This window comes from Rattus rattus, chromosome 4 (assembly GCF_011064425.1).
Source record: "Rattus rattus isolate New Zealand chromosome 4, Rrattus_CSIRO_v1, whole genome shotgun sequence".
Lineage (NCBI taxonomy): Eukaryota > Metazoa > Chordata > Mammalia > Rodentia > Muridae > Rattus > Rattus rattus.
In genome coordinates this window covers 3506735-3528039 of record NC_046157.1, presented here as the reverse complement: position 1 = coordinate 3528039, position 21305 = coordinate 3506735, and the positions used below count along the sequence as shown (strand labels likewise).

Sequence of the window (21305 nt, the reverse complement as noted above, 5' to 3'; positions counted from 1 at the left end):
ACTTCCTAATCCTTCCTATATAGTTCCATCATCTAACAGGGATGTCTAGAGTATGGATGGCAGGCTTTATTGTCTGAGGGAAACACAGTGTGGCACAACTATAAAGGTATGAACCTATGTGGGATTCACGAATATGTGCTTTGTGTTTTAGTATTTTAACCACATCAGTATTGAGGATTCGCGAGTCTACGAGCTGACAAGCAAGGCTGGGCTGTTGTCTCCATATCAGATCCTCCATGAGTGCCTTAAAAGGTAGGGTAAGCCACACCTCTATTAAGAATCAGGTCACGAAGCTCCTCTGGAATATCTCAAAACTTTACCTGGCTGTTTGTCCCAAGGTAGAGAGAGTCATTATCTGTTTGCCTGGGTATACAGGAGAGCCTTGGCTCTGGCTGATAGGTGAGCCCTGGATAACTGGAATTAGTGTGTGGAGAACCTTCCATAGTCTGTTGAACATCCAGGGAGGTATTGGGGTTTTCTTTGAAGAGCCATTAATGGACATGGTTACTATAGTAGCCCTCCCCAGAAGTTACCATGCATAAGCATCATCTACTAATGTCTTGTCATCTTTGTTTTTTCCTTAAAGAAACCATGGCATGGGTGACACATCCATCAAGTTTGAAGTGGTTCCTGGGAAAAACCAGAAGAGCGAATATGTTATGGCGTGCGGCAAACACACAGTGCGCGGGTGGTGTAAGAATCTGTCTCCTCCCCTGCTTCCCTCATAGACTGGCATGTTTTCAGAGGACTGCTGGGGTATGGCTAGCATTTTCTGATATGAGGGTGTGTAGCCTGCTCTGACAGTCATTCTAAGTACCAATTTTGTGTGCTGGCTATTACACCTTCATCTGAAACTAGATAGGTGGTCATCCTGCTTGCAGTCTCCCTCCTGCTCCATTGTTGCTGTTATTACTTCTGACCAGCCTGTCTCTGGTGGAATGAGGGGACTGCTTTCCTGAGGAGCCGACTGGTGCCTCCTGATGGCTATCCATCCATCTCTCTGCACTCCTCCTGATGGCTATCCATCTCTCTGCACTCCTGTATTGGTCTCTGGCTCCACCTTCCTCTGCTTTTATATCTGACATGGTTGCTTAGTAAAAGCCAATATAAAATTAGGCCTGGTGGAGAATTCAAGTAGTTCCAGCAGGAGAATCATATGAAGATGTGAGTTTAACACTAGCTTGAACAACACTACAAGTAAAGTGTGAGTGTGAGTGTGTGTGAGTGTGTGTGTTCTGCAAGCTCAAATTCAAACCTGGATGTTTCCACTTAAGGCTGAGTGAATCTCTGAGCATGGAGAGCTCTCCTGGCTTAGAGTATCCTTCATATGGAGGCTGCACCCAGACACCTACCCTCAGGAGCCAGAAACATTAGGAGGCTTTGTAGCTGGTGCTCATTGTGTTGCAGGAAAGTGAGGGGGAGTAGGCTGGTGGAAGGAAGGAAATTTTGTTGTCTTAGCTAATAGCTTTCCTACAAGTCCTTACTTGGATCTCCTGAGAGCTGCTCAATAGGGTGGTCAGTTTCTGGGTCAGGGTCTCAGGACTCAGGACTGAGTCATGGTATCTAGCGCAGTAACAAAACACCATTTACTCTCTTGTGGAATGAGATGTCCCTAGGTACCCAGGAAAGATTCTCCTGTCTTCTCACCTTTGTTTTTTCTTCCTCACAGGTAAGAATAAACGAGTTGGGAAACAATTAGCATCTCAGAAAATCCTTCAGCTGTTGCACCCCCATGTCAAGAACTGGGGGTCCTTGCTGCGCATGTATGGTCGTGAGAGCAGCAAAATGGTCAAGCAGGTAACCAGACCGTCCTGTCTTCTGGCAGTTGCTCTGCTTCCCTGTTTCTTGCTTTGGCTTGGGGCTTGCTGTCAAGATCAGGCTCGACAGCACTACTTTTAATTATGACTGTCTCTGCTTGGCTGTGCCAGTGATTGTGTAGGCCAAGGGTGGGAGCAGCCAAGCCACGTTTTCCTCTTGAATTTGCCAGGCAGTTAAATATGAGGGCATTCCTAGTCTAGCAGGCCTGACAAACCAGACATAGATATAGGCAGTGAACACTACCTGGTGTTGAATTATGCGAAGGCTTGGGAACCATACCAGTCCTTTGGCAGTCCTCAAGACTGTATCCTTGTTTAGTTGAAGATTTTCAGTGGCTTAAAGAATATGGGTATTATCTGTTTTGTTTCTGAGGTTTTTGCCTAAACCTCAGAATTTAAATCACTCTCCAAACCTAATGGGTATGGGAAGTGGTGTTGGGCAGTAATGGAGCCAACCCAGTTGCATCACCAGCATTTGTGACTTCTCCTAATGTATGCCGAAACTACCTGGATCTTTAGGACCTCATCATTTAAAGGAGTATAGGTGGAAACCCTGAAGATTGTGCTGTGGACTCTTGAGCTACCTGCTTTGAGCTGAGCTGAGCTGAGCTAATTTTCTGGAACAACACATTACCCCTTCAATTTCCCCAAGGTTTAGGCTTGTCCTTGTCCTTGCTCAAGGCAGGAGCCCAGGAGCAACATGGAGAACATAATAATATAAGACGACTTCTTTTTTTTTTTTTTTTTTTTTTTTTTGGGGACCGGAACCTTTTTTTTTTTTTTTTTTTTTTTTTTTTTTTACCCCTTTCCCCACCCCCCCTTTTTTTTTTTTTTTTTTTTTTTTTTTTTTTTTTTTTTTTTTTTTTTTTTTTTGTTTTTTTTTTTTTTTTTTTTTCCGGGGCTGGGGACCGAACCCAGGACCTTGCACTTCCTAGGCGAGCGCTCTACCACTGAGCCAAATCCCCAACCCCGACTTCTCTCTTTTTTCTGATTCCTCTCCCTCCTATTGCTGGGGATCCTACCTGAGTCGTTGTACCGGCGAAACAAGGACTGTACCACTGAGTTGCATCTTTAGCATGAACAGAAGCATTTTTCATGAGTTGAAATGTAGGTGTACAGTGTTTGCTGTACATAGTCTGTAGCTAAGACAAAGAGGGAACATTGCTGCCACCATGGGCATAGATTTCTTTGAACTGGAGAGTGAATGGCCCTTGTCTGGCACAGGAGATCTGGCATTCTAAGACATAGTGAGCATCCTTGGCTATTGCCTCCAAGCCAAGAAGGGGAAAGAACCGAAGAGAACAGTAGGGCAGGCTGTTTGGCTGTGTTATATCTCAGTTGGCTTCAGCTATGACCTTGCCGCTGTCAGGGTTCCTAGCATAGTGAGTGCTTGACTTTCATACTCAGCTAGTAAACACATCGAGGTGTGATCGTGGAGGAAGGAACAGAGTGTCTGGGAGAGGCCAGGGAGCCCAGAGCTATGCTTATACCCTAAATTTGTCAGCAACGGATGCTTTAGCACAGTTGGCCAATGGTGTGAGCTTGTACCTCACCAGGCCCTTACTCTCCTGTTTTGGGTGGATGCTGCTGCTTGAGCATACTGCTACTTGGCAGTTGTGAGAGCAGGCTTTGGGTCCCTAGGAGACCTCTGACAAGAGTGTGATAGAGCTACAACAGTATGCCAAGAAGAACAGGCCCAACCTTCACATCCTGAGCAAGCTGCAAGAAGAGATGAAGAGGCTGGCTGCAGAGCGGGTGACTATCTTTCTTCCTTACTCCTTCCCCAGGCTCCCTCCTCCCCATTGCCTAAACTCACCATCTGCCCCTGTATTGTTTCTTCACATACCATAGTTACTGAGCCATCAGAATTGCTGGGCTAGCCCCTTCCTTGTAGTTAGATCCTAAGAGCCTATTTCTGATCCCTGACTCTGAAGATGCTTAATCCTTCCAGATCAGGTTGACTTGTCTTTAAGTTCTAGCACAGATGGTGCTTTCCTAAAATTACTTTAGCAGACAGGCCAGCCTTTTAGTGGCTAAAGTTTCCAATTTGGAGTCAGGTATTTGAGAGAAATGATTGTGTACTGGCCTTGTTTGATAACTCAAAACAAAGATCATAAGCCTGGGTATGACTTAGTCTTGGTGACTTCCTAAAACTGCCATAGGTGCTTTATTTCAAGTATTATTGACATTGCTTCCTGGCCTCAGATAATATCTTGTAATAACTCATACTTTTAGGCCTTCTAAGTTGGGAGCCTTTCCAGCTCTGGTGGCATGGCCCAGGTGTGAACACAAACTCTGAGGTCCAAATGTCTATTGCCTATTGTCTTTCTACTGAATAAGCAGGACTTTCTAGCTTGACTCTTGTTAGATTAGTTATGGGGATTAAAGGAATAAGCCCAAGACACATACTTCTATTTGTGGGGAAATTCACTGGGCTTCTGGGCAAGCAAGCAAGGCTACCCTGGAGGGGTAGAACCCAGCTTGTTGCTAAGTCTTCTATTCTGGGTGTCTGTAGGTTGCCAGGGGAGCTGCAGCACACGGGAGTCTACCCTGTCATTCTAAGGACTTTTGACCTGGCCCAACCTAGCCCTCTCCCTTACCCCCTAGCCAGGAATCACAAGCATTTGTGCTCTCGGAGTTCAGGGGCTTCCACCTTTTCACCCTTTGCTGGGCCCACCTTTAGCATGATTGACCTCTGTTCTTCCAGGAGGAGACTCGGAAGAAACCCAAGATGTCAATTGTAGCATCTGCCCAGCCTGGTGGTGAGCCCTTGTGCACAGTGGATGTATGAGGTAGGCAGCATGGGCCAACAGTGCTACCAGGAGACCATCAGCCAACATCTTCATCATTCTACAGCACCAGGCCTCCAACCTAAGTTCCTTCCCTGTGACTGTGTCTGGGCTCTGGCTCTGGCACATGGGGACAGCTGTGACCACACAGCACACATGCAAAGCAGCAGTTCTGGACAAGCTGCTCTCAATGTGACTGGATATACTTATGGATCAGTTATATGTTAACTGCACAAGTGGAAGCTGATAGACAGCTGTAGATCTTGCTTGTATGTATCTGCTGCAGACTGTTTTTATGAAGGTTTTCATTAATTTTAGTACACTATATGCACTGACAAGAAGTAATACTTCATTGATAGATGAGATGACCAGGTTTTATAGCTTTGGCTGGCCTATGATGCCAGATAGCCCCTTTGCTATGGTTCTTTCTGGTGGAGCCACAGAGACTTGGTCAGAAGGTGCAGGTATCCTAGTATTACCTGCTTTGTGTGTTTCCCATTTTCTTCTGAAAAAGTTATAATAGAAAGGAATATTTCAGGCTATTTTGGCTTAAAATAAAACAAAATTTTAGCACCAGAAATACTCTTCAGAGATTGCAGTGAAGATAACTGAACCATCGAGATACTGAGTGATAGTCTGGTTGACCCTTGGGTTGCAGTCTACTTTTCTTATGAAGTCTTAATGTCCTAACAGCTGTCTTCTGGATACTGAAGCTTCACCTTCGATAAGCTCTAGTAACAGTTTTTTACAGAGATTTTTGCACAATCAAGCCCATCTGTTCATCAATTTTTAAAGCTTTTATGATGTTATAAAATTTGGAAACTTTTACAGTAAGAATGAAAGATTTAGAATCATGCATTTCAACAGATGGACATGTATAAATAGGAAACAGGGGCCCATCATTGACCAAGAGCTGGCTATCACATTGTACACGATAGTTATGGCTTCTCTTGATCTCAAGGGTAGCTGTTCTCTGCAGCCAGGCCTGATTTCAGGTTGTTTTTGTCTGCCTGCACTCATGGGATAGCCCCTGTAGATGGGTATTGAATAGAAGTGTATTCAGAGCCCTAGTCTTGGTCAGTTGTTGGCCTAGCCCCTAGTACCTGTTCATGGGGACTACACTCTACATTCTCAGTGTGTGTGTCTCACCATGTACCTGAAGAGATGGTGACATGTGCTGTCAGACAGACAGAACGGTAACTGGGACTCCCAACAGCATCTCCCTCCTCCTTAACCACATGTGTGACAGCAGTTAATGTCTGTGTTAATCTTGGCAAAAAGAACCCTCAATCAAGTTGGTAGACTTAGACACTTGATTCTTTTCTGCCTCCCATTCAGTTGTGTTCAGTCTTCTGACTAACCATTGCCCTTAAAAACAGATTTGACATTGAAAAAGTGTAAGGTAATGGTGGTGTCTCTGCAGCCTCACACACAGGTGCTGCCACACATTCCTGTCTCCAGTGCCCTCCCTGTCTTACAGGTGGGTGAGTCTTCTATGTACAGCCATGCTGCAAGGGTGGGAGCCTGTGCTGATGCTGCTTCTGTGTGTTGGCCAAGGCTGTAGGGTGTACCCTGATGGTCTGAACACATAAAACTATCCAAAAGGGAACGGCTGGTTTCTTTCTTCTGATGGGAGTGCTGGATATTTGTGGATCTTCAACTGGCCAGGACTGTCCTGTAGTCAGTTGTGTTTTTAATTCCATATGAACTCAGCATAGATGTGTTCAGCCATCCTCAGTGCTCCCCCTGGATGGTGCTTGGTCCTAAAACATGGCTCTCTGGGGCTAAATTTAAGCAAGCCCTGGCATTCACCACATACTTTAACCTCAGCACTCAGGAGTGAGTCATGAGTAAGCACATCTGTGAGGCTAGCCTGGTCTACATAGATAATGCTGTTTTAAAACAAAGCACATGGTGCCAGCTCTGGGGAAGTTGCACATGAAAGCTAGAGTTCAAGGCCACAGCTTTTGAGAGTTCTTGCCTTTCAGAAAGGATTGTCCAGGGCAGCAAGTAGGAGTGAGTTAAGGCTCTGGCTCACCAAAAAATGTCAGTAAAATCAGCAATTGTTTATTCTAGAATCTAGCTATCCCATTATTAGGACACAGGTATTCACACATTTGTAGTACCAGCTAGATAGCCTCAAGCCCCACCACTGCTTTGTCATCCCTAAGGAGCTCCCCAGTTTTCCTGTGCTCCCGTACTTCCCCTAGGGTGAGAGGGAAGTCTCTGTTTCCTTTGGAGTGACGTCGGGAAGATTTCTTGGGGTTTGAAGGTCCTGCTGCTCCAGGGCTCCTATGCCATTAGGGTGTTGTTGCATCCTCTCAAACAGGATAAGCATTTCACAGTGTGGAGTCTGTGGGAACAGGTCCACTGCCACAGCCTTGACTGGATGGAATGGGGTACCTTTTACTCGGTTAGATGGGGCTCTGCAGAGACTGGTGGAGGAGAGGTACCAGTGTTAGCCCCACAGAAATTCCTCTAGGCAGCAGGCAGGTGCTCCACCTCACACACTTACTCGACAAAGTTGCCCATGGCTGCCCTGGGGTTGCAGGAAACATACAGGAGCCGCTTGATGTTCTCAGCTTTCCTCATGGCCAGAATCACCTTAGAATCTAGCAAGTTAGAGGGGGATAATGGTTGACTACCCAACAGGGGCTTTTTACTTCTGGTACTGCCTCCCCCCAAATGGAAGCCACTCACGTAGGCCAGCCCGTGGTGGGTCTAGAACAGCTACAAGTTGCTGGGAAGACAGTCTGCTCACCAAGCCTGGCACCAGATCCTCAGCCCTGCCGCAGTGGAACTCAACGTTGCTCAGCTCTAGAGATAATCATAGTCATCAGTGGGCTACAGGCCTGCCTAGCACACTTAATAGACAGCCAGTTAGATGTGTACAGATCCCTTAGCACCCCATTCCTCAGACGATTCTTAATATCTCCAGGCACAGAAATTAAAGTGCATAGCACATTACTGTTGTCACAGACCACCTGTCTACTGTGGGATGCAAAAGTTCTCACCATTGGTGAGGGCGTTCATACGGGCATCCTCCACAGCCTCCTGGCACAGTTCAATCCCAATTACTTTCTTCACCTTCTGAAATGGGAAGATAGATTAAGCCCCACTGCCCTGGTTGCTTGGAAAAGGAAGACAACACAACTGGGGTTATAACAGAGACAGGGTAGTAGCCAGCCAGAGTCTTCAGGCTCATGATAATGGAGTAGGGCAATGTTCTTACCTAGGGCTGGGAAGCTTACCGGAGCCAGGGCTAGCCCTATGGTACCAGTGCCACAGCAAACGTCCAACACTGTACTGCCCCCATCCAGCTGGGCCCATTCCTGGATGACTGTGTAGAGCACCTCGGCTGCAGGTGTGTTTACCTGGAGGTTAGTTAGCCATAGTATACTCCAGTGTAGCCTAGCATCATCCCACATTGCTTGGGTCCCATTTTTCCTACACAACATTGACCTCACCCAGTCTCTTAAAAACCAAATCCTTACAACAGAGACCCTCATGAATAGGGAGTTTTCCCCCTGACTTCATAACTTTCCCCAGGGCAGCTGAGAATGACTGCATACCTCATGCTAGAGACCTTGGACTCTTCCCCCTCTATCTCCATAGGGTTTTTACAGCAGTGAAAGTGGCTGATCCTATTCTGGGTTCCACAGAAGGCATATCACTGGGGGAACTGCAAAGTGGCCAATCGCTAGCAAATGCCCCTTTCCTATCCTATACCTTATTTTGGGGGCCCCATTATCCGAACATTCTGTATAAATCTCTCTTTGAGGTTACTTACTGGCTTCCCCCTCCTTGTGTCTTTATGTTCACAAGGGGTACACTACCTGGAAGAATGCATGAGGGGAGATGCGGAAAGTGAGCCCTAGCAGGTCTTCCTGAATGCACTGGTCACCAGCCATATGCTCCAGGGGCAGGCCTTCCTGGCTGGGAGTCTTTCTACACAGGAGGAAGCAGATCTGTCAGGGCCCCTGGCCTGTTTGGTCCCTCCTGTCCCCACCTGGGCTCCTCACCTCTGTCCCTCCTCCACAAAGTAGAGGGATGTCACCCCACTGGCCTTGCCTGGCCCCTCCATGAAGTGGCACACCAGGGAGGCCTTTAGTCCTGCCACCTCCTCAGAGCTCAGTTTCTGTAGTACAGGATATAAAATGTCCATCAGGCTATGCAAAAGCCAACCTATACCAGACACACACCCCCCAACAGGACCACCACCTGAGACCTGGGGATGGAAGTGGGCAATGGCCATGGCTTGGCCTCGGCGGCTGGTGCGGACAGTCAGTTGCTTCCAGTGGCCTGTGTATGTCTCAGGGTCATATGCGGAGTATGGTGTGGAGCTGAAGAAACCACAAGTGTACTCAGTGTGTGCCTGTGTGTCCCAGCACCCTGCCTCTTACCCCACATCCACAACTGCCAGTGTAGGGGCCCAGATGGGCCAGGGGCTTCCCAGAAGCCCAGCCCCAGGCAAGGTCCCCACCGGATGAACTCCTGGAAGGCCTTCACCAGCTGCTTAGTGGCCTGTGGAATGTGCACAGTGTCAAAGGGAGGCGCCACAGCACACGTCCCGCCCTTGTACTTGCCAAGCCGGCAGCCAACAGTGTTGTCCTCTCCATCTACCCCAACTCCGACCAGAAATTCACACTTGTTACGGTACTCAGTCTGCAGGAGACAGTGGAGTAAAGAGTTAGCTCTCAACCTTGATTACCCAGCTCTGGAAGAAATAACATAGTGAACAAGAGACTCAGACTTGGTTTATCAAAACTGCTGGTTTATCAAACATCGGGAAGAAATGAAAAGCAAGAAAAATGTCAAAGAGCATATGCATAATAAAACTGAAATGAGGGGTTGGGGATTTATCTCAGTGGTAGAGCGCTTGCCTAGCAAGCGCAAGGCTCTGGGTTTGGTCCCCAGCTCCGAAAAAAAGAAGGGAAAAAAAAGAAAAGAAAAAAAAAACAAAAAACCAAAAACCTGAAACGAACAAGGCCAGCCTCCCCCACCTCACACAATGGGATTTCTTGGTCTGACCTGCTGGGGTGATGGCTTGACCCCCTCCAATGGGCAACAAGCTTTATTGTGCTGTTGTCTCTGCAAGAGCAGCCAGGGTAGCAGGGCATGGTTAGTGTTCCCAATTTCCCTGCAGGATGAAACACATCATGGTTGGACTTAACACTGTTCCCCATCCATACGGGGCAACAATTCCCTTGCGATCTCACTATCCTGTTACCAAGGGTCTGTCTTAGTTGACCACTTTAGACTGGTGGTTTTCAACCTTCCTAATGGTGCATATGACCCTGTAATACAGTTCAGGTTGTGATCCCCAACCATAACATTTTTTTGTTACTTTGTTGTCGGTTGCCACAGTACCGAGAACCAGGCATAGGCCTGTGAAGTTTAAGAAAGAAAAACCACACTTTGTAGTTGTAATTTTGCTAATGTTACAAATCATAATGTAAGTGTGTTTTTGGATGGTCTTAGGCAACCCCTGTGAAAGAGTCTGGTGACCCAAAGGTTGAGAACTAGTGACTTAAACTCTCTGTATTCTGAATTGCTTAAAAGGCTAATGAACCAGGCCCAAGAGCAAAACCCAGCTCTGCTTAGGATGTCAGTGCTACACTCACTTGGCCAGTTTCTGTAGCACCCGCTCACATTCCAGTCGCTTCTGCTCCAGCTGCTCAGTGTAGGGCACTGTCCAAAGAGGGGTCACCACATCGGCAATCTGTGTTGCTGTTGGTTCACTATCACCTTCTTGCCGCCTCTTCCTAGCCATAGGGTCAGCCTTGGGTCGGGCCAGTCGTACACTGAGTGGACGACCTTTCCAGAGAACACCATGCAGCACTCGCAAGGCCTTGTCTCGTTCAGCAGCACTGCGAAATGTCACAAAGGCACATGGTGGCTGTCCAAAGAGTTTGATTTTGTGGGATTGTAAGCCAAAACGGCCTAAAAAACGCCGGACGTCACTGAAGCTGGCGTGGCGAGGTACATTTTGGAGCTCCAGTTTAAAGATCTCTGAGGTGAACAAGTCATCCCTTATGTAGCTGTAGAGCCCCGGCTGAGTCCCAGGCCCTGCAGCTGGCCCAGGGTCCTCTTTCTCATCTTGACATACTGAGGCTGCAGAGCTGTGCACTGCACTGACATCCTGGCCGCAGTCCTCCATGTGCTCCGGAACCTATGTGGGAATAAACCGGCTAGGCTGAAGGCTCCAACTAGTGTGACTACTACCTGAGGCTTGCTCCCAAAACAGCTGACAAATCTCCATTAGTGCACACTACAAGCAGCCCTGGCCAAACCCGCATTTTTACTCCAGACCCAAGTCTTCCCAATCCTATCTTGATCCGACGGTAATGACTGCAGCCCAAACCACCTCCGACCACCCGGCCCCTATCTCCTGCATGTCTCCCTTTGCTTTACTTCCGTGTCCAGCTTCTCACTCATCGCCTGGCTCGTCTGTTGCCTGGACCAGGGTGCTCACGAGGACCACCAGCTAGGCCTCTCAAACAAGTGCTCAGATACGAGGTGCGCTGCGGTGAAGGTAGACCGCAGCTCCACACAGGGACTCAAAACTCGGGTGCTCAGAGCTGGGACTGAGCTCTACAGATGCACCGCCCGCTCCCCAAGAGCCGGTGAGGGGGACACGCTTCGCCTGCCTTTAGTCGGCCAGCGAACCCCAGCCGCGTTTCTTTTCTCTGAGGGCTTGGCTTCCGATGACGTCACCGCCACGCGCCGAGTCCAGACTGATCCTTCCACCAGCCGCTCACTCTAGCGTCAGAGGCACTCACAGGTTGCAGACGGAAGTGTGCGCGTGGGTCGACGGGAGAGCGCGCTCCTCCGGCTGAGGCGCGGCCGGGCATGCGCCGCGGGCGTTTTGGCGGGAAGCGCGGGGCGGGCCGGACAATGAATGTCCGCCGTCAGAGCCAATAAAGCTGCACTGGTTTTGAATCACTGCGCGTTTCCCGCCGCTGGGGTCAGGGGTCAGGGTTCGGGTCGGGGGGCGGAGGGAAGAGCGGACGGGCGGGAGACGCCGGCGCCAGACGCGGAGGAAAGGAGCTGCGACTAGCTGCCCAGAGGCCGCCGAGCCAGCGACGCCTGAGCTAGTCGAGCCGCCGTCGCCGCGCCCCCATGGCGGCCGCCAAGGTACGGTGAGGCCCGGGTGGGGCCGGGCAGGCCGAGAGGCAAGGGCCGCTATGGGCGGCCACGTGGGCGGCCCGCGCCTCGGCCTCCAACCCTCGCTGGCTTGCGGGTTCGGGGCCTCTCCAGGCGCCTGGGCCTGGGATGCTCGAGGTCTTTGGGGTCGGGGAGTGAGAGCTGCTGGCCAAGACTCCGGTCTCGGGGGCTGCAGGGCGCGTGACCTTGTGGTCTGCGGAAGAACAGCCATGGCCAAACTGGGCTCTCGGCTTCACCTGGGGACCTGGAGGCGACCGATCTCCTCTGTCGTGGCCCACTTGTGATCTTTCCATTAGCGTCGGCCATCCTTCTTCCAATTGCCCCCAGATCCCTTCATTCATTAGGTCATTCCGCCTTCGGTGGGGGAAGCTCGCGATCTAGCGCAGAATACAGATATTAGACGCGAGGACTCTGGGCGGGGGCGGCTTTGTTGGTGGCTCGTGTGTCGGCCGCAGCTTAGCCGCAGTGCTGAGAAACCCAACGAAAGGTTTCTATTCCTTTATCCTGTTGAGTTAGGTACTGAGTCTGGGATTTTTCTGTATTATCAAAGCACGTGATCTTGTCCGATTTAAACATGCATGCCCTTGTGATCCTCCAAGTTGGGTCAGAATCTTAGAGCTTATTTGTCGTGCTTTTCTTAGCTTCTTTCAGCTTAAATTTTCCAGCTTGGGTAAAATTGCTGGAGGGATTGTAAATTCATGTAAATGCTGGTTCTCCCATAGCAGTTTATCTTCCTAGTAAACTAACAAGTGCTTGGGTATTCATCATTAAAAACTGTAATGATTGCTCTTCCTTTTGAGTCTATCATGCTCTTTTTATGGCGGGTGTAATTTTATTTTACAGAAGAGGGAGTTTCTCCCAAGCTACTTTGCCAAGGACTTGGGTGTGTGTAACCGATTGATGTTTGAGTGTGTAGGAGTGTCGTCAAAATTCACTGTCTTGTTTCATGCTATGCTGTGGTTTTTGTGATGCTGGTTGTAAATACAGTCAGATGATGTGAAAGTTAAGACCGAAGGCTTAATTTCCAATTTGGGGAAGGCCTGTCTTCATTTTCCAGGCGCCATGTGTGATTGATGATGCCCACTGTGGACCAAATCCACCAGCCAGCAGCATCACTTCTTACTCTCTCTACACAGGACAGTCACGAGGACCACGATACTTCCACAGAGAATGCAGATGAGTCCAACCACGACCCCCAGTTCGAGCCAATAGTTTCTCTTCCTGAGCAAGAAATTAAAACACTGGAGGAAGATGAAGAGGAACTTTTTAAGATGTAAGTCTGCTGAGGTGTCCTGGAAGTATCTTTAGGTGGACTGACTGAGACAGAGGAAAGAGAGAGTGGACAGGAAGCAGGTCTCTGCAGGTCATTTCTTTAAAAATTTGCAATGCCCAACAACCATAGTTGGACCACTTATGTTTTCCTCTTCAATTCCTAGAGGAGCCAGCCAAGCTAGGAGTTCTGTCCCTTGTACTGTTTCTCTTTCAGTTGTAAGCCTTAGTGATACTTTCTGGCATAGTCTCTTTGTGATTTCTGTGGATTTCTGGCTTGGACCGAGCTTGATAACGGCTTTTTTAGGAAAGTGCCTGAAGTTGTATGGTCCTAGCCTTACATTGAAAATTGAACCATTTGTCTGCCAAAAACTTGACCAGTCCGATGTAGGGTATCCCCATGACTGTTCTGTCACCTGAGTCTCTGTAGCAGAATGTGGTGGCTCATGCCTTTAATCTCTGCGCTTGGGAGGTAACAGTAGGCATTTTTCCATGGATAGCTGGTCTATAGAAACAGGTTCCAGGACTCCACAATGAGGCCTTTTCTGCAGGGTGGGGTCCCTTTGTTGAGCAGAGAGTCTTCCTCGCTTTCCTTTTTTTCTGCTTTGTTTCCTGTTGCCTTAACTGTGTATCCTTAAAGACTGGGCTTGTTTAGCTCTTGCTAATTTTTATGTGTGTGTTAGTGTTTTGCCTACATCGATGTCTGTCTCTACACAATATGCTAAAGGAGGCCAGAAGAAAGTAGTGGATCCCTTGAGACTAACGTAACACAGTTGTGAGTTGCCATTTGGACCTCTGGAAGAACAGCCAGTGCTCTTAAGTGCAGAGCCATCTCTCCAGCCTCCAGCTCATGGTTTTGCAGGTTAGAAAGTATGAGGTCTGAGAGAGTAGTGCTTGTAGTGCTGTAGACCTCCGTCTCATCTTAATGTGGCAGTGCATCATGGTACATGTAAAATCAAGAGAATTTGCTAATGTCAAATTTTCAGGTATGCCCAAGATGTTAGATAAAGGTTCATCTGCTCTGAAGTGAGGGAGAAAGGGAGGCTTGCCCAAGGAGAGCCATAAATACACCTTTGTACTACCTAGAAGGTGATGGTCCACAGCTTTGTTTCATAGAAATGGGTGAGGGTAGCATCTCCCTGAGTCATGTGGTACTTGATTTTGAACACTTGATGCTGAAAGTACACCAGTGTCCTCGATATAAGACCGCATCTTGTACCTTTATAAGGGCCTTTGAGCTTTCGCTTAAGGAGTTAAGTGAAGACACAGTCTCCCTGTACAAGACTGAATTTGGTGGAGAGCAGAGGCTTTATAAGAGCAAATGCAGGCTACAGAGGAAGAAGGGTGCTGGCTTGGCCCAAGGGACGGGTGTGCTGGACTACTTGCTGGACTGGATACCTGAACCCTGGAGGCTATGAAAGGTTCCTCTGACAGGAAATTGTTGCTGAGCATGTGGAAGATAACATTCCCTAAGGCTGATATGGGTTCAGGGCACTCATGTAGCCCTTTGCAGCTTCCTTACCTACTGTGGGCCATGAGAATCCTTAGATGTGTCTCCAGGGAAGGTCCTTTGCTATGAAGTAAAAGCAACACAATCCCCTGGGTTGTATTTTGCCTAGGAATTCTCGGTGCCCAAAGGCCTTAGAGAAAGGTTTTTGGGGAGGGCATGGTGTTCAACAGTACCCATTATATTGAGTGTTGAAAGAACAGGTGTTCCTTTGTGGTGATTGGTCCAGGTGTGAGTTCCCTCTCTGTCTGGATGTTTCCTTATTGGCTCTTCTTACAGGCGTGCAAAGCTGTTCCGGTTTGCTTCAGAGAATGACCTCCCAGAGTGGAAGGAGCGAGGCACGGGAGACGTCAAGCTTCTGAAGCATAAGGAGAAAGGGACCATCCGCCTCCTCATGAGGAGGGACAAAACCTTGAAGATATGCGCCAACCACTATAGTAGGTCTTTATACCTAGAGTTTTTAGGAGCTGGTTTCCAGGGGAGTGGGGGTATACTTATGATACTTGTTGAACTTAAAAGAAGTCTCTGAATTGTGACAGTGAAACTTACAGAATTCAGGCTGTGGGCAAGATAGGTCCAGACTAGATTTGGGTGGTGATATATGCACTTTCTGTTATGTTCTACTACCTCTAAGCTGTTGCCTGGGGTGATAACAGGAAACAAGGCTGGCAAGACAGTAACTGGGGAGTGCTGTTGGCCAGGTGTGGTCTTGTGCGCCTAGAAAGAGGTCTCAACAAGCTACCCCTCCCTGTTTGTCTCAGGCTTTTTAGATCCATCTTGGGCTGTGTAAAAACATATGCATTTTTACACCCTCCTTTGCCTTGAAATAATGCACTCTAGCTGGGCAGGGTTGACATCCACTCTAACCTGACCCACCTCGGACCCCTTACTGATAGCAGATCCCATCTTCACTCTGCCCCAGCTGTAGGCTGATGAGCTGTCTATAACCAATGAGGTGAGGGAGAATAGCATTTACAGTCATCGAATAGGAGATCCTTTAGTGGTCATGACAAGGCCAATGTCCAGACTGCAGCCAGGCCTCTGGGCACAGCAATCAGCATCTGAATACACAGTGCACAAAATCATCCTCCAACAGGACTGCTCTTAATCCTGGTAGATTCTCTAATGCAAAAATCTACATTTTCTAAACTTGAAAAAAATCTTTTTTTTGCTTTTGGTGGGGATGGGGTCCAATGTGTAGACCAAAGAACAAATTTGTGGAATCTGTTTTCTTTCCTTAACACTTTCACATGAATCCTGGAATCAAACTTGGATCACTGAACTTGCGTAGCTGGTGATTTTATCTACTGGACCCATTTTTTTTTCTTTCCTTCATGTGTGCATGTGCCATGGCCATGGCAGATGAAAAGCAACTTGTAGGAGCCGGTTGGCTCAGCTTGTAATTCTGGGGATGGGACTGATCGGGCCTGTAAAGTGCCTTTACAGTTTACAGACTGTCTTTCTGCAGGCTACACTTTTTAACCCATTGGGATCTTTTGTCTTGGGTATATAGGCAGACTGTAGATAAGATCAGGGCTTAATAGGTGGTTTGCTGAGGCAAGGGCATGAGAAAGACCTTTGCCCTCCCTATCCTACAGGTGCCTCAGTCTCCCCTCGGTCCTAATTTGGAGCTTTCCCTGGGGTGGGGGGAATCAAGCTGCTCCCAAGCCTGACTAGTCTCCGTGATCCTCTCGACTTGGGCACCTGGGTGGGGCGCCTCCTCTCACCCAGGTTGTAGGTCAAGGTTGGGCATTGATTGGTCACTGTTCTGTGACTGACGAGACACCATGACCATAGCAGCTCTTACAAGGCATTTAGTTGGTGGCTTGCTTAAAGTTTTAGAGGGTTGGTCCATGAGCATCGTGGCAGGAAGCAGACAGGCATGGCCCTGGAGCAGTAGCTAAGTGAGAGCTTTACATCCTGGTCATAGGCACCAGTTGGAAAGAGATACGGCCTGCTGGCATCAGCCTTTGAAACACAGCCCACCCCCAGGGATACACTTCTTTCAACAAAGCCACACCTACCCCAACAAAGCCACTCCTCCTAATCCTTTCAAACTGTTCTTTAACTGAGACCCAAGCATGCAGATCTGAGCCTCTGAGGGGCATTCACAGGTTTGGGGAAAGTGTGAGGTTTGGGGAAAGTGAGAATGTGGAGTATGCAGTTTCTAAGACCACTGTTGGCCTGGTGTGGCTCAGATCTCTTGAGTTCCAGCTTTATCTGTCATGTGTGGTCAGAGGGCCTCCCTGAAATCCTGGAAATACTGCCAAGGGTACAGGGACTGTGACTGGGCATACACATCAGTGAGTGATATTCTAGATGAGCAGACTTTCAGTGGAGGACAGCTCTGTCAATGCTTAGCTCTCCCTTGGTTCTATATAGGACCTGAAGAATTCAGAATAAATATGTCTGAGTTAGGACTTATTTTCCATGATATACCTAGTGTTTGTCGTGGGATTCTGGTATCCATTGTTTGTGTTCTTCCTGGACTATATAGCAACTGTGATGGTCCTGCTTTCAGGCTCCTTTGCCTCTGGGTTCCCACCTTTCAATCAGCCAGGTTCGTGTTGGTGTGAGCATGTGTTTATAGCTATATGTTGGCCACCATTAGGAAGGTTTGAGCCAGAGTAGCTCGCTCCCCCTAAAACAGCAGGAGGCAGAGCCTGTGCTTCAGGATCTTGAGCTGTTCCCAGATGAGGACTGCTCTAGTTTTATGCAGATGTGGTTTTCATCAGGGTGTAGTTGTGTAGGCCTATATTTTAAAATCCCTTCCCAGGAGTGGAACATCTACCCCTCTTTTAGGGTTCTAATGACAGATTAAGGCGTGATGCCACCAAACCATACTCTGGGCACTGATGAGTTTATTGGGTTTTCTTAAAGAGCAAAGACTATTCATCAGGCTGGATCTGGAAAGCTTTGACCTAGCAGGGATGATAGCTTTTCCACAGGTAAAGCCCTCTCCCTTTGTCCTTCCCAGCCTAATACTCTAGTCCTCCTGGAAGAGAGCACATGCAATTAGGGCAGAATTGCACATAAGCTGTGATAGGAGGTAGCTGGATACCTAGGTAGGGTCTCTGGCCTTAAGGGGATATAAATAGTCAAGCCCAGCTGGGATAATTTGCAAGTGGGCATAGTTGAACACTCCAGTATGGTGGTCGCTTGGCTCCGAGGGTAATCAAGTACAACAGCATGGCTCTCACATTCCAGACTCCATGTTGACTGAAATGGGTACCCTCAATTGGTGAGCAGGTTGCTCTGGGTGGTTTGGCCACTGTCCTCACAGGCTTCTCTCCCCTAGTCACACCAATGATGGAGCTGAAGCCGAATGCTGGCAGTGACCGCGCCTGGGTCTGGAATACCCACGCCGACTTTGCTGACGAGTGTCCCAAGCCTGAGCTGCTCGCCATCCGCTTCCTAAATGCTGAGAGTAAGCAGAACTTGCCCAACTGTGGGTCACCTGCTGGGCACCTGATTTAGCCCAGAGCATACAGAGCCTCTGACATTCTAGGGGTCTGTATAAACAGTTGTTGCATCCAGTTGACTCCCATCAGGTGTGTGGAACCAGAGACACACCCTAGAGTTTCCTCCTGCTGCTGCTTCTACTTGGTTTCTGGTACCTCAAGACTGGGACACTGGTGTCCCCTACGGACGCTTAGGCACCTGTACCAGCAAAGACTGCAGAGATCTGCAAGCCCTGGCTGATCTCTCTTCCATGGGGGAATCTTTCTAGTCTGAATTGCCACAAAGCTGTGCCCTGGGGATCCTGGAGAGTCAGCAGGTACCATGGCCAATGCCCTAGTGGCTGGTGCTCTTGTGAAAGTGAGCCTTGCCCTTGGTCTGGGAGTATAGTGTATCTGGTAGCCCTTCCAACATGAGTAGAGTCTATAGTGAGAAGAGCTTTGGCCCTTGGTCATCTGGTTGTGATAGACAGCTAGCTGAGCAGAATCAGTGACCCCTGGAGGGACTCAGTGCAGTTATCAAATAGTCAGAAATTGCCCTTGGGGCTGGGCGTGGTAACGCATGCCTTTAATCCCAGCACTTAGGAGGCAGAGGCAGGTCGATCTCTTGAGTTTGAGATCAGGGCAACCAGGGATATGTAGCAGGATCCCATCTTTAACCATGAGTTGGTGCTTCAGAACTTTAGAATATTGCCAGTCCACTTTGAGAACTTTCAAACACAGTCCCTTCTCTTTTTACAGACGCACAAAAGTTCAAAACAAAGTTCGAAGAATGCAGGAAAGAAATTGAAGAGAGAGAAAAGAAAGGTGACATGGTGTCCTGGGTGCTGCGGGTGGGTGGGATGCAGTGCTTTGCAGATTCACTCTGCACCTGGCTGCAGCTCCAGTCTGGTGCTTTTTCCATCTGCCAGAGAAACAATCCGGGTGCTGTGGCTGCCTCTGCCTGTCAGGGGCAATACAGCGGCCTGGGGACACAGCCCGATGCCTTGCAGGCTTTGGCCTCCTAGCATTTGTGGTCAGTTTCAGGTACAGAGCTGAGTCACAGCTCTTTGGAAGATATATTCCTTGTTTTCTCAACAAATTCTGTTTTCTGTTCCTCTGGGGCAGACAGGCCTGGGTTAGTAAGTGACCACACATCACCAGCAGCTTGCTGGGCTCTCTGAGGCCATCTGGGGAGAGTGGTAGGTGATGCTTGGGGGAAAGGTCGAGCCTGCACTGGGTGAGTGCCAAGAGTAGTGCAGTCTCGTGGCCAGACTTCTCTGTTGTCTTACTGTGATTGCCTGTTTTTGCAGGACCAGGCAAAAATGATAATGCTGAGAAGGTGGCTGAGAAGCTGGAAGCCCTTTCAGTGAGGGAGGCCAGAGACGAGGCTGAAGAGAAGTCTGAGGAGAAGCAATGAATCATTCTGTCTTTTTCCTTTCCTTTTCTTTTTAAAAATTTGCCCCACCCTTTAAAGTTTGTTTTTATTCTGTTTTGTTTTTACAAGGGACTTTATAAAGAACTGAATTCCAACCTTCAGGTTGTCTTTTTTTTTTTTTTTTTTTTATTTTTTTTTTCCTCCAATTTTTGACACCATTCAACATGACTTCAGAAATCCATTCCCCAGTCATGAAAATGTACTGTGCTAACTTTCTTTTCCATAGTGGAAACACTTATTTATAGTCATCAAAAATAGTGAATAAAAAATGCCTTTGAAAACCTGGACCAGCTGACAAGGCTATATGGTGGGTGGGGAAGGCGTCTGGAGGTCACTGGGTGTGTGGGGGGCTGCTTCCTTGCTGCCGGAACTAGTGCTTTGTGCTGTTTTATTCGGGGGTGGGGGGGGACTTGTGAAGGAAGACTAAGATTGCTTTCACCTTGGTGAAGGGAGGTGGTAGGTAGCAAAACAGATCTGGCTATAGGAAAAACTGGTTTTGATCGGCTCTGGTTAATAGAGCAGCAATCAGCTCATTCTTGTACTGTGCCATAGTGTGGCTATGTCTAGCCCTACAACTCTCCTGTTGGAAACGATTAGATGCTCCCAACACATCTTCAAATAGCACTCTAGGAGTCTGGACCTTGAATGCTAAATTCAGCACTGTTAGATTAGGGACTACTTGGATAAAACCTGCCTCGTGGGGTAGAGACGGCTCATCCGTTAGGAGTACTTGCTGCTCTTGTAGAGCATTTGAATTCAGTTTTAAGTTCACGATGGACTGAAGCTCAAGGGAATTAGACACTCTCTTCCTTGCTAGGTAAAACAAATGATATATATATATACATATACATATATATATATATATATATACACACACACATTCACACATATATACAGGCAAACAAAACCTGGTCCGTTGTGTGCCTTTCACAGGCTGGGAGCCATGGTGTGGCGTCTGATCACATTGCAAGATCTAGTCTCTTACTCAAGCAGATTCCAGTAGCTCCTGCTAGGTGTGGTTTTGGGCCTGGATATTTGTTGATGTTTCTTACTAAACTGATCCTGTTACATCTGACCTTGTCCTTTGCAGGGTGTGTACAAATGCCTGCCTGCCTGCCTGCCTGCCTTTTCCCTCCTTCATCTCCCTCCCTTATTTTTGTATGTTAGAGACTGGGTTTCTCTGTATATCATCCCTGGCTGTACTTGAACTCCCTCTGTGGATCAGGCAAGCCTCAAACTCAAAAGATCTGCATGCTGGATTAAAGATGTGTGCCACTACAGCCCAGCTTAAAGCTCTTAAAATTGTTTAACTAGTATTCAAAGTTTTCATTGTGACATTTCCACATAGATGTATGTACTTTTACCATATTCACAGCTCTCCTCCTTGCCCACCCCTGCAGAAGTACCTTTTCATTCCCCAAGCTGGTCCTTAAAAGCCAACTAAAGGCTGTCTCAGTTTTCCCCGTCCCCGGAAGAGATAAGTATATGTGGTAGGTCCTGATCTAAGACATTGGCCACAGGCAGCCATCAGTGTACTTTATGGAAGGATTTTCCTCAAGGGAAGCCCTGGACTGAGGCATTCAGGCTTACTTCTCAGCATAGTGCAAAGTAACCCTTGGCTGTAATAACAGGCAAAGGAGCCTTTGAGTGGGGGAAATGCCCTTAGGGAGGTGTCTGTAGTTTTAAAAGGACCTCACCAAGCAGGAAGGACTTCATAAATAGGAAGTTTCATCCTATGCCCAGTGTTTGGCCTTTCCATGTATCTGGCAGTGGAGGAGGATGGCTGTGACGCCGCCCATTCATGGAGTCAGACCCAGAAGGGTTCCTTCTCTTCTGCAGATACAGAAAGGCCCCTCCAAACTGGCTGTCCTGTGCTGTTTA

General features: G+C 48.2%; 3 protein-coding genes and 1 non-coding gene across 6 annotated transcripts in view; 3 read left to right on the top strand and 1 right to left on the bottom strand.

Annotated features, from left to right (window-relative positions):
• Dgcr8 (DGCR8 microprocessor complex subunit) overlaps positions 1 to 6215 on the top strand; it is a 33414-nt gene extending 27199 nt beyond the window's left edge. For 2 of the 3 annotated variants that reach the window (XM_032899903.1, XM_032899901.1), the window contains 5 exons: positions 152 to 252; positions 587 to 693; positions 1670 to 1797; positions 3459 to 3572; positions 4525 to 6215. In XM_032899903.1, the coding sequence (XP_032755794.1) occupies positions 152 to 252; positions 587 to 693; positions 1670 to 1797; positions 3459 to 3572; positions 4525 to 4608 (534 nt within the window). In that variant the 3' untranslated portion in view covers positions 4609 to 6215. The remainder of the gene's footprint in view (positions 1 to 151; positions 253 to 586; positions 694 to 1669; positions 1798 to 3458; positions 3573 to 4524) is intronic. The other variant, XM_032899902.1, reaches the window with a different exon arrangement.
• A 436-nt stretch (positions 6216 to 6651) lies between these two features.
• On the bottom strand, positions 6652 to 11408 carry Trmt2a (tRNA methyltransferase 2 homolog A). Its single transcript, XM_032899905.1, has 12 exons — positions 11021 to 11408; positions 10231 to 10778; positions 9638 to 9746; positions 9090 to 9271; positions 8835 to 8949; positions 8629 to 8744; positions 8443 to 8554; positions 7858 to 7980; positions 7621 to 7696; positions 7307 to 7423; positions 7122 to 7218; positions 6652 to 7041 (listed from the first exon to the last, which is right to left on the bottom strand). The coding sequence occupies exons 1-12, from the start codon at positions 11042 to 11044 to the stop codon at positions 6813 to 6815; spliced, it is 1848 nt and encodes a 615-aa protein (XP_032755796.1). The 5' UTR covers positions 11045 to 11408; the 3' UTR covers positions 6652 to 6812.
• Positions 11409 to 11581: 173 nt separating this feature from the next.
• Ranbp1 (RAN binding protein 1) lies at positions 11582 to 19711 on the top strand. The gene is made up of 6 exons (XM_032899904.1): positions 11582 to 11743; positions 12910 to 13046; positions 14829 to 14986; positions 17848 to 17976; positions 18749 to 18814; positions 19300 to 19711. Exons 1-6 carry the CDS (start codon positions 11729 to 11731, stop codon positions 19404 to 19406), a joined length of 612 nt encoding a protein of 203 aa, XP_032755795.1. The 5' UTR covers positions 11582 to 11728; the 3' UTR covers positions 19407 to 19711.
• On the top strand, positions 18862 to 18986 carry LOC116899908. The gene has a single exon (XR_004387880.1). It is a non-coding gene; the product is annotated as a small nucleolar RNA SNORA77 (small nucleolar RNA).
• Positions 19712 to 21305: the final 1594 nt, after the last annotated feature.